The sequence below is a fragment of the Vipera berus genome, assembly GCF_964194415.1.
Source record: "Vipera berus genome assembly, chromosome: 1".
Taxonomy (NCBI): Eukaryota; Metazoa; Chordata; class Lepidosauria; order Squamata; family Viperidae; genus Vipera; species Vipera berus.
In genome coordinates this window covers 353,254,523-353,267,130 of record NC_138202.1, presented here as the reverse complement: position 1 = coordinate 353,267,130, position 12,608 = coordinate 353,254,523, and the positions used below count along the sequence as shown (strand labels likewise).

The 12,608-nt window shown below is 44.9% G+C and overlaps 1 protein-coding gene across 2 annotated transcripts in view; it reads right to left on the bottom strand.

The window, feature by feature from the left end:
• Nucleotides 1–2,485: 2,485 nt before the first annotated feature.
• Nucleotides 2,486–12,608, bottom strand: part of SYNRG (synergin gamma) — a 90,469-nt gene continuing 80,346 nt past the window's right edge. For both annotated transcript variants that reach the window (XM_081346565.1, XM_081346566.1), the window contains 3 exons: nucleotides 11,467–11,498; nucleotides 4,385–8,668; nucleotides 2,486–4,127 (listed from right to left, as the gene is read on the bottom strand). In XM_081346565.1, coding sequence (XP_081202691.1) covers nucleotides 8,537–8,668; nucleotides 11,467–11,498 — 164 coding nt within the window. In that variant the 3' untranslated portion in view covers nucleotides 2,486–4,127; nucleotides 4,385–8,536. The remainder of the gene's footprint in view (nucleotides 4,128–4,384; nucleotides 8,669–11,466; nucleotides 11,499–12,608) is intronic.

Genomic DNA, 12,608 nt, shown 5'->3' with positions numbered 1-12,608 from the left:
AGATCGAACAATAAACAGACCAAACAAGCTGTATCCACACAACTAAGCGATAAAACAGCTACCCAAGATGAACGCTAACCCAGTTGTGCTTGTTGAGTGAATGCAGCTGCTAGATTTGCAATACTCTTGGTAATTCTAGTTGAGGAAAGCCACCTACTAAGGAAGCATTGTAAGCCCAAATGTTTGTGTTGCCTTTACAGACTCTTGTTCCTCTCTATTCCGGCCTGCTGCTGTCAACACTTGGGCAGTGCCAGCTGTGAAGCTGCAAAGCTCTTCAGAGTCTGTGTTGAGAGTCTGCCAACCTGTTTTTTTCTTCTTAATATTGCGTATCAAAGCTTGCAGACTGAACTGAGCGAGATTTGATGAAAGGTCCAAAACAGCATTTACTGTATTTTGCTTAGAGCAATGTTTCTCAGCCTTCGCAGCTTGAAGATGTGCAGACTTCAATTCCCAGAATTCCTCAGCCAGCAAGCAACTACAGATATTTGGCATGGGTTGGGGGTTTTTTTTGCACTTCCATACTAGATTCGCAATAGATTCTTGTAATTCAATTTTTGAACAGCAAGTTTCAAGGGCTTTTATGGGGCAGGGAGAGCCACCATTAGGAACTCAACCTTTCCAGCTGCCTGCAAAAGTTTTGATACCCCTAGAATAATAGTGTGCTTCGACAGCTTCTTCAGTGAACAAAAGCTGGTTCAGAATGGAATCAAGCAGCTTTCTGCAAATTTGAGCATTTAGCCATAGTTCTTTGCAGATCCCAACTAAGAAACCTGAATATGCTGATATTGTATAACAGTGTTTCTCAATGTCAGCCAATTTAAGGTATCTGGACTTCAACTCCCAGAATCCCCCAGACAGTTATGCTGGCTGGGGAATTCTGGGAAATGAAGTCCACAGCTCTTAAATTGAAGCCCACAGCTCTTTCATGGTTGAGGCACATTGCTGTACTGATCCAGCAATGAAACTAATCATTTCCAACGGTCTCTAGCACGAGTTACAGAGTTGTAGGGAAGAGGGGCAAAAATGTTGCACTGCAGGAAAATGGAACATGAGCAGAGATGTTCAGTCCAATTGAGTTATGCATGCATTTTTATGCTCTATGCACAAGTGCTAAGCCATTGTTGATCACCATGGGCTGGGGCTTGGGAGAAACAGATTCCATACGGCATGGCTGCAGGTAATCCAGCTCCAGAAGGGAGAGAGAGAAAAAAAGGGAAAGCACAGGTGGTTCTTGATTTATGACCGGTCACTTAGCGACCATTCGAATTTAAGATCTACCTAAAAAAGGGGATTTATGCTCTGCATCCAAAGTTCTAATGGTCGCCCCTCCCTATTGCGGTTATGTGACCACACTTTGGGTGGCTGGCAACACAGCTTTGAAGACTGGTGGCCTTCAGCTCCCAGCATGGCTGGCTGAGGAAATCTGGGGGTTGATGTCCACAAGTTTTAAAATTTGCCAAGCTTGGAGACCCTTGATCTACGCTTAAGATGAGATAATCTTTATTGTCATTTTTTTACTGTGGGCACAATGGCACACATCAAAAATGAAATTGAGTTGCCCACTCTCAAAGTGAAACACATACATGACACGCACCTAAAACATACTATAAACAATGTATGTATAAGACCCACAGCTCTACATATACATAACAATAAAATATTAAATACTGTCCCATCCTGAATATATAACAGGAGGAGGAAGCCTGAGAGTTTACCCATCAACCCCTCTGCATGTAGGTTTGTGTCGATGCCTACCCACTAATCAAACTTGCCTGGTCCAAGGTTACTCAGCTGGCTTCATGCATAATAATAATAATAAAGTTGGAAGGGACCTTGGAGGTCATCTAGTCCAACCTCCTGCTCAGGCAAGAAACCCTATACCATTTCAGACAAATGGCTGTCCAGTCTCTTCTTAAAGACTTCCAGTGTTGGAGCATTCACAGCTTCTGGAGGCAGGTTGTTCCACTGGTTAATTGTTCTGTCAGGAATTTTCTCCTTAGTTCAAGGTTGCTTCTCTCCTTGATTAGTTTCCATCCGTTGCTTCTTGTCCTGCTTTCAGGTGCTTTGGAGAATAGCTTGACTCCCTCTTCTTTGGGGCAGCCCCTGAGATACTGGAACACTGCTATCATGTCACCCTTCTCTTCGTTAAACTACACATACCCAATTCCAGCAACTGTTCCCTATATGTTTTTTCGCATAAGGTGAGACTAGAACTCTGTCTTCTCCTGGATTCCAACCCAGACCTGAACCACTACATCAATTGACTTTGTTGTGGGCCGCAAAAACCAAACTGGAGACCCAGTGAAGAGACCTCAGCTTTTCAGAGCGTTAAAAAGAACGAGCTTGGTTTTTTTTTGATTCCAACACCTGGTATTCAAGATGCAGATTGTCCCCATCCGAGGTGGTGATGTTTGGCTGAGCGCCACCCTCGTCTCTTCTCTTCCAGCAGCTCACCCACCGTGAAGGAGACGAAAGAGAAGACACAGAGAGGAAACGGCGTTTTATTAAGGGTCAGAAAAAATTCAACAGGAATCAAATACAGCGTAATAGATCACGAAGGAGAGTGTATTTCCCTCCGCGCGTGTCTTATTTTATTTCTACGTGTCTGTGCATGTAGATATAAATAGTTAATAAATTAAAAACAATCATTCTCGGTTTTTAAAAGTATCACCACCACCGCATAGCAAAGTTCAAGCGAGACAACACATCACGACCATGCCAAGCACAAACACCATTTGGGGGGGGGCATCCAAGATGGTTACCAAAGGAACAAACTTGTTAAAAGAGTTCTCTCGCGATGGATTGCAGCCGTTCTTTTCAAGCAAGTTTTTTAAAAAAAGAAGTCTCCAGAAAGAAAATTAAATAGAGCAGGGAACCTATGATCTCTACTGGTCGAAGACAAATAGCAGCTTTATTTCAATTTGCTTTAGGGAAGAGACATCCATTCGAGACTGAATTCTGCAGTGATGCTATTTGCACGTAGTGAATAGAAATTGAATATACAGGGAGTTTGAAGTTTCTCGTCTCTTTTGCCATTTTGTCATTTGCTACCAGGCTGGCTAAGGAAGCATTAATTTCTCCCTTCTGACTAAATGATACCCGGTGTGTTGGAAATGCTGAAACACACGAGAAAATAGGGGAATCAACCCAAGGTAAAGCCAAATTTTAAGATGAATAGGGATTCCATGGATACAGCTTCTTGCATTGTTCTGAATGGCACGGATTTAAACGCAGGGGGAAAAAATGCAGTTGTTTTTCCAGTAGAGTCGGGCGTCATTCCAGTTTGGCCGCCTTCTCTCACACCTACGGCAGAAATGGAAGGAAATCTACTAGGGCAGGGGTAGGCAACCTCGGCTCTTCTATGACTCATGGTCTTCAACTCCCAGAATTCCTGAGCCAGCCATGCTGAGGAGAAAGGGAAGGGTTTCCATGCTGAGCCATGCTGGCTCAGGAATTCTGGGAGTTGAAGTCCACGAGTCATAAAAGAGCCAAGGTTGCCTACCCCTGGCCTAGGCCGCTTTATGACTCGTGGACTTCAACTCCCAGTATTCCTGAGCCAGCCATGCTGAGGGGAAAGGGTTTCTATGCTGAGCCATGCTAGCTCAGGAATTCTGGGAGTTGAAGTCCACGAGTCATAAAAGAGCCAAGGTTGCCTACCCCTGGCCTAGGCCGCTTTATGACTCGTGGACTTCAACTCCCAGTATTCCTGAGCCAGCCATGCTGAGGGGAAAGGGTTTCTATGCTGAGCCATGCTAGCTCAGGAATTCTGGGAGTTGAAGTCCATGAGTCCTAAAAGAGCCAAAGTTGCCTACCCCTGTACTAGAGAAAAGGCCAGGGTCCACCTGGAAGGCCTGCAAGGCATCAGCATCAGCAAAAAAAAGGTACACAATGTGCTCCAATGTTCACAGTGCATGGGAAGTGTGCTATTTTCCAAACAGTTGGCCTTCCTGTGTGGGCTGCAGGCTGTTGGGGTTCGGTACCCCTTTTCTATCCTTCCAGGTTTGGACCAGGGAAGCCTAATGACCCGATATGACGCTTGTCCTTTAACGCAGGAATGCATCTGAGGCTTAAAACTGGCTTGATTTCCCCTGCCATCCCAAAATTAGGATACAACGAACACATTTGAGCTCCGGATGGCTCCCGACCTTCGCTCCTTCCAACGCGATCTAAAAACATATCTATTTAAGCAATCCGGTCTGGTCTGAGGGGTTTAATTTTAATTGTGGTTTTAATTTATCTTCTACATTTGGGCAGTAGGGCTTAATTTATTTTCAATTTTCTGTATTTGTGCATTTTGACATTTATGTCACTGTTCACCGCCCTGAGTCCTTAGGGAGAAGGGCGGCATACAAATCAAATAAATAAATAAATAAATAAATTTGACTCCTGTGTTTCCTTAAGAAATGAGGCTGGGGTTCGGATCGAGTCAAGGAAACAGGGGAAAAGTGGTGCCCAAAGAGAACGGGTGTGAAGGATAAATGCAGTTTAAACTTGGATTGTAAGCCGGCTATAGACAGGGCAGGAAATACATAACCAGAAAAAAAAAAAGCAAGCATCCACTGTGGATCAAGGGGGGGGGTGGGGCGTTTGCTTTCTTCACTCCCAAAAGGGGTGCGTGTGTTTAAGCAAAACAATTTTGTAAAAGTACAAAAACAGACACTGGGTTTAAGAAACCAAACCAACAAACCAAGCCACTCTTCTCCCAGCTGCAAACCTGGATTTGAAGCAAGGAAAAAAAAGAACCTAATGAAGTCTGCAAAAAAACAAAAAAAACCACAACCGTAACCTTGGATACAGTTTCCAAGGACACAGGATGGAAAGGGTTTTTTTTGGGGGGGGGGGACGACGACTTGGCTAACAAAGCTAGTGAATGAGGGTGGCTGTATTAATAGAAGAGGCCACGTCCAGTGCAACAGCTCCCCAAAGGAAAAAAGGTGTTTTGTTCTATTACATTCATGACTTTTTTTTACATTTTTGTGTTTTTTTTTGGGGGGGGGGGGAGATTTTTGCTATGAATCATGGAAGCAAGTTGACAGGTTTTATTGCTTGTTACCTGTCTGGGACCTTCACCCCATCAGTTTTAATAAATGTGTCTGTTAATTCAATTGGAATATCCCAAATTTTGTTACCCTCTCTGCTATTCATGCAGGCCATAAAATGGATTAGGGTTTTTTCAAACCTGGGCATTTTAAAGATGGGTGGACTTCAACTCCCAGAATTCTCCAGCCAGCACGGTTTGCTGAAGAATTCTGGAATTTGAAGTCCACCTATCTTAAAAGTGCCCAAGTTTGGGAAAAAAAACCCCACTGGCCTAGAGGAAAGGGCCTCGCTAGAAATCAAAGACCAACTTGGAACAAGCTTCTTGATCATTGCAGCTACGACTTAAACCCGCTTCAGCTGTTCTCAGTTACAGAGAAATGCTCATTATTGCAAGCCTTCCTTTGCCCATTAGCTGCAAATTGGTACATTTCAGCAAACCTGGAGCTATTTTTTCCCCCCTAGTTGGAATATAGGCTGGTAAGATCTATTAGCATCTGAACTCAAGGGATTTCACCATTTCCCTCAGCGCTGAAGACCCACGTTTATTACTGAATGAACCTGTCAGGATGTAATGAATGCTTTTAAGGGGTGGGGTGGATGTTGGCTCAGCTGTGAGACATTTCTGAGGACTGTTTGTCCTACAGCGCCAAGCAAGAATCTGAGTCACCAAATTTCATTAGAAAGATGGACGATCAATTCCAGCTAGGGTGGTGCTTTATTATTTTCAGTCTCCCAAGGGTTGCTAGGGGTGTGGCGGTGATGTAGTACCTTCACTGAGGGGAGGGGGCTTAGGGTTGAAATTTTGGGACATGGGTGGCGGAGAGACTTGTTTTGAGATTTTGCAGAAGCTTGTGTTTTGTGTCTACATCAGGGGTCTTCAAACATGGCCCTTTTATGACTTGTGGACTTCAACTCCCAGAATTCCTCCGCCAAGGCGCACTGCCTGAGGAATTCTGGGAGCTGAAGTCCACAAGTCATAAAAGGGCCAAGTTTGAAGACCCCTGGTCTACATCCAGCTTGGCGGCTTAAAGATGGATGGACTTCAACTCCCAGAATTCTCCAGCCAGCCTTGCTTGAAGTCCACCCATCTTCAAGCTGCCAAGGTTGAAAAACTCTGATCTACATACAGGGAAATTGATTATACTCTGCAGAGATTTATCAAAGTGAAGCAAAACTCAACTACTGTGTGACCTTAGGAGAATTAGGGTTTTATTACGTTGATGGTCTCCTTTTGCTCAGGGAAATGTGGCTAGGGCCACCACAGGAGGAGGACCCCGTGCCAGATGAGAAGTCTGCCGTCTGAACGCAACCACCAAGGGGCCTAGAGAACCTATCTCCAACCAAGCCTGCTAAATATCCAGACATGTGGAAGTGAACTGGAAAAAGAGATTCTTGATCGGTTTATGGTGAGTATAGGAAGGAAGGAAGGAAGGAAGGAAGGAAGGAAGGAAGGAAGGAAGGAAGGAAGGAAGGAAGGAAGGAAGGAAGGAATGCAATGCAGGGGTAAATGCAATCATATGCTGCAATCTCTTCCTGGCTTATTTGCTCCTTTGGCTTTTCCTGTTTTTATAACGTGTGTGTGTGTGTTTGTGTGTGTGTGTGTATCTGATTCCCAGGCTTTTCTCCTCTGCTCTAGGTGCCCTGGGAACACCTAGATTTGCACCTGGTCAACCGTTCCAGGGGTCTCCTAAAGCAGGGGTCATCAAGCTTTGCTGGCTGAGGAATTCTGGGAGTTGAAGTCCCCAAGTCTTAAAAGTTGCCAAGGTTGACGACCCCTGTCCTAAAGGACCTCTGCACCCTGAGAGGTCTGTCCGCCACGCACCAACACAGAGGATGTTTCTGCAACTCCTATTCTCAAGCTGGGGGATAGGCAGTCCTGGGACCTTGCAAGAGGGCTTTTTCGAAGCCGCCTGCAGAGAAAACTCCCACTAAGCAGAGAATAGGAAAATCATCCTAGCAGCAAAGCATGGCAGCAAGATTAACTCGTTGAGCTTGGCCGTTGCGTGTTTTGGGTTCAAAAGAGAACACCGTCTAGTTGCCAGCTATGACTTTGATATGCTAAACAGTGGAGAAGAAAAATGCAAAGTTTATCTCTGGCCAACGCCTCGGATCAAAGCATTTTCAACCCGTAAGCTCATTTCTAACCGGGGAGCATATAATTACCACTCTTGCTTCATTAAACCTGATGTTTAAAAAAGAAGCTCTGTTCAAACTGAGCACGGTGGCTCAGGGAAGGGGAAAAAAGAGGCTGAGTGTTTAGCTTTGCAACAGCCCCGGTGGCTTTGATCGCAGTCCTGCCTGGGTGGCAATCAAAAGATCAACTTCTGCTTAGAGGATTCCCTCGGCCTCCATGATCTGATGACGCATCACAATAGCCTTGCAGGATGAGTGCTCTCTGCTACTCCTGTTTGGCCACTAAGAAACCTGTGCAGTGTTAATGCCATTAGCCAGAAAACGTATAACTGGGACAGGGGGTGCTTGTCAACTTGAAGACTTCTGAACGTCAACTCCCAGAATTCCCCAGCCAGCAAGTTGACAAGGTCCAACACTCACGAAATAGAAGATTCTCTGCTTCCAGGGTCCCTTTCCCATCTGTACTTTTTCTACTGTAAAACCATGAGGGACAGCAGGCCAACATGAGAGACTGCATTGTACTAAATGTAAACTGGAAAAAATAGTTCTGAAGAAGGGTTTAAAGATGGAAGGCCCATTTGCCTTCAGTCAAGTCTAACTGGATCTCTTCACCTAACGTGGGGTCTCGTTACGAGGCAGGATTGGGTGGGGAGAGACAGGTACGGAGGGGGATGAAAGGGTACGTGTATATGTCAGCACAGGTATGTATGGCCATTACGGAGGATTTCTTTGAAAGGGATCATTTGGGTCGAGCGATGATAAAACTTTTAGGAAACCTACAGAGTGGAGAGTTCCTTTTCGGGAGAAAACGAGGGAAAAGCCACAGGGGTTATTGGGGTTTTAAAAGGGCACGCACATTTAAAAAACGCAAATGAAGCCTCAGGCTTTCGGGCCTTGCAAAAGTTTGAAACCCAAGTTACTCCTCTTGAGGAAACTATCACGAGCTTCGGCAAAAAGAGTGCTTCGGCACTTTGCCACATCTGAAAGGCAGGTCGAGTCCGATTCTGCTCAAGAAGGCATTTGTGCCTTAGTGCAGGGGTCCTCAACCTTGGCAGCTTTAAGACTTGTGGACTTCAACTCCCAGAACGCCTCAGCCAACAAAGCTGGCTGAGGAATTCTGGGAGTTGAAGTCCACAAGGGGTGTATCTTCAAATCCTTGCCAAGGTCTTCGCGAGGCTCTTGCAGATGAAAAAAAAAACAACCAGTGGCATTTACCCTTCACGTCAGAACAGCTAGTCTAGGATGAATGTTTTCGAAGCACCCTAAAGCACCGTTTCACATGGGCTTCTCATGGGCCCAGTTCCCCCCTCTTTCCGGGAATTGCTCCCTTGGGAAGAACAAAGATTGGCCGAGAGCCGTCTGCTTAAAGGAGGTCGGGCAACAGAAGGCCTGGAGGTTTGGGCTCTACGCAATTGATCCAGAAGTTAGCACAGCTGGCGTGGTACTGATGCCCTCCGTAAGCAAGCTTGAACCTGTCCGTCTCCGAGTTGAAGGCCTAGAGAGAAGAGCAAGAACAAGGCGTGAGAAACACTGCATGGTGCATTTGGGCTCATTGACCTCGAAGGAAGGAAGGAAGGAAGGACTGACTGCTTTGGGGCTTTCCAAACTTTCTATCAAAGTGCTCTTGAGAAAGGATCTAACCTAGTCTTTCCTAACCTTGGTCACTTCTAGACGTGTCAACTTCAAATCCCAGAATTCCACAGCTGGGGTATCCATTGATGAGAATTATGGGAGTTGAAGGACACACGTCTTGAAGTGGCCAGGGCTTTGAATAGAATACAACAGGGGCAGGCAACCTCGGCTCTTTTATGACTCATGGACTTCAACTCCCAGAATACCTGCGTCAGCTATGCCGACTCAGGAATTCTGGGAGTTGAAGTCCATGAGTCATAAAAGAGCCCAGGTTGCCTACCCCTGGACTAGAATAACAGAATTGGAAGGGATCTTGAAGGTCTTCTAGTCCTACCCCCTGCTCAGGCAGGAAACCTTATACCATTTCAGACAAATGGTTGTCCAGTCATTTTTTAAAAAACAAAAACAAAAAAACCCCTCCACTGTTGGAGCATTCACCACTTCTGAAGGCAAGTTGTTCCACTGATTAATTATTCTAACTGTCAGGAAATTTCTCCTTAGTTCTAGGTTGCTTCTCTCCTTGGTTAGTTTCCATCCGTTGCTTCTTGTCCTGCCTTCAGGCGCTTTGGAGAATAGCTTGACTCCCTCTTCTTTGGGGCAGCCCCTGAGATACTGGAAGACTGCTATCATGTTCCCTCCTCGTCCTTCTAGACTAGGCATACCTAATTCCTGCAATCATTCTTCGTATATTTTAGCCTCCAGTCCCATGATCATCTTTGCTGCTCTTTTCTGCACTCTTTCTAGAGGCTCAACATCTTTTTTACATCGTGGTTTTGGGAAATGCTGGTCTAACCTAAATAAACCTAACTCAAACTCAGGGATGAAGTGCAGCAGGTATGCTTTCAAACTGCAGTGGTGTGTAATCCAAGTTGAATCCAGAAATGCTCTATTAAATACAGGTTGTCCCTGATTTACAGCCATTCATTTATCAACTGTTTAAAGTTACAACGGTACTGAAAAAGGTGACTTACAGCCAATCCTCACACTTATGACCGCTGCACCATCTCCACGGTCATATGATAAAAAATCTGGGTGTTTGGCAACCAGCATACACTTACAGTGGTTGCAGCATCCCAGAGACTGGCGATCGCCATTTGTGGCCTTCCGAGCTAGCTTTCAACAAGCCGAGTCAATGGGGAAAGATGGATTCGCTTAACAACTGCCTGATTCGCTTAACAACTGCTGTGATTCACTTCACAAACATGGCCAAAAGGTCGTAAAATCGGGCAAAACTCACTTCACTATTGCCCTACTTAGCAACGGACACGTTGGTCCTAATTGTGGTAGTAAAGTCAAGGACTATTTGTAAAACTGGGAAGACAAAGAGGTGTTGCGCAGATCTGAAGATCTACCTTGCCAGATCCTGGTGATTCTCCCTAGTAAGATCTAATCACTGCCCTGCAATCTTTTTGGTTTCGTGATGTCAGGCAAAGTTCTCTCCTTTTCTTGAATTTTCTACACAACCAATTTTAGTTTTGCTTACTAGTCCACCGTGCAAGGCCTACTTTTATAATCCTGACAAATGGAGGTTACTATTATTGATTGCCCAGTTATCTATCATCTGCCAAAACGGAACAAGACCAGAAAAACAAGACCAGGGTGGGGTGAATAAATGCATGTTCATGCACTGGAACTTTGCATCTGGCTTCTACACCTCGACTTACGATCAGAATTTTCACCGCTAAGCAATGGAAGCAGTTGTTAAGTGGGTTTGCGCCCTTTTTATGACCTTTCTTGCCAGAGTTGTTCAATGAATCACTGCAGTTGTTAAGTTAGTAACACAGTTAGGGACACCTGTCTGAGACGGTATAGGTTCTCCTGCTTGAGCAGGGGACTGGACTAGAAGACCTCCAAGGTCCCTTTCCAGCTCTATTCTAATTCTAGATTCTAGTTGTTATGTGAATCTGGCTTCCTCATTGACTCTGCTTGTGTGAGCGTTGCAAAAGGTGGTCACGTGACCCCAGGACACTGCGACCCTCATAAATATGAACCAGTTGCCAAGTGTCCAGATTTTGATCACGTGACAATAGGGATGCAGCAATGGTTTAGTGTGAAAAATGGCCATAAGTCACTTTTTTTCAGGGCCACAGCAACTTCAAACGGTCACTACATGAATGGTTGTAAGTCAAGGACTTCCTGTAGATCAAAGGTAAATCTGCCGTAACTCCAAACAGTTGCTAAGTAGGCAGTCATAAGTCGAGGACTACCTATAAAGGTCCATAGAAACAGTGCAAGAACACTGAGAATTTAGATTCTTAAAGAAGAAGCAAAGAATAGAAAGTTCTATCCATCCTTCTTTGGGTTCTAAGGAGCTACCAGAAGCTCAAATTCCTTAAAGGACAGACAAGTACCAATAATACAGACTACACAACTGACAACTCCACAGTCACCACACGAGGGACACCAGCACAAAGCAAGCGACTCACAATGTAACCAGCATGCTAACAAGACCAAGAGGAGGAAGGGACTTTGACTTGGGTGGTGCTGTGTTAGTCAATTAAAATCGAAAGGTTAGACAAAAGGGGGTCGCAGAGATCGTGGTTGGAGAACAATGGCCCAAAGCTATGCCAGCATCTTGTTTGGGACACACAGTTAAAAACAACAACAACAAAAAGAGGGGGGTGGGGGAGGAAAAACCAGACAAGGTTTATGAATTCGTACTTCTCTAGGATGTTCTTCCAGAGGCATTTCTTCTTTCTGAAAACAATGTCAAAAACCAAAAGAAATGTCAGCAACACCATCGCCAGAACACAGGAGCCAAGTTCTCTGCTCCATGCCGTGATCCTTCATCCCACTGGTGGTCAAGGTCTGGAGCCTGCCAATCTATGCCTTCTTTCATCTCGCCATGCTAAGCAGGCATGCTAAGTCAAATCTGATACGCAGGCCCCCCCCTCCATGGCAGAGCCTGGGCACCAGACTGCCCATCATGGACATTCTTCAGGCAGAATATCAGAATTGGAAGGGACCTTGGAGCTTTTCTAGGACTCCTGCTCAAACAGGAAACCCTACCATTCCAGAACGTGGCTGTCCAGTCTTTTCTTAAAAACCTCCAGTGATGGAGCACCCACAACTTCTAGAGGCAAGTCGTTCCACTGGTTAATTGTTCTGTTAGGAAGTTTCTCCTTAGTTCTAGGTTGGTCCTTTCCTTGATTAGTTTGCATCCATTGCTCCTTGTTCTGCCTTTGCTTTGCTTTACCTTCTTTCTTTGACACTGCTGATATGTCACTGCAGCAGTTCTCATCAGCCTGTCCACTGCCTTGATCTAGCCACCATCCTGGTCTATTTCCTCCTCACTTTGATGGTCTCATCGGCAATTGAGGAGTCCTTGGTGCTACCTGAGCTTGGTTGAGCACCAAGCTCAGAGAGCACCAAGGATCCTCATTTCAACCCTGAGCTACAAATATTCTCCATTACTGGTCATCAGGGATCGCCTAACAATCTTCCAGAGCGGTATTTCCCACTGGCCTGTCTTCTTCTTCTATATTCATTCATTCATTTCATTCATATAAATACAGAAAGAAAGAGAGAGAGACAGAAAGAAGAAAAGAAAGGAAAGAGAAGAAAGAAAGGAAGAAAGGAAAGGAAGGAAGGAGGGAAGGAAGGAAGGAAGGAAGGAAGGAAGGAAGGAAGGAAGAAAGAAAGAAAGAAAGAAAGAAAGAAAGAAAGAAAGAAAGAGAAAGAAAGAAAGAAAGAAAGAAAGAAAGAAAGAAAGAAAGAAAGAAAGAAAGAAAGAAAAAGAAAGAAAAAAGATTTTCATTTATCAATTTGATAGGACCACTTATCGCATGCAAGGTGATTTTGGA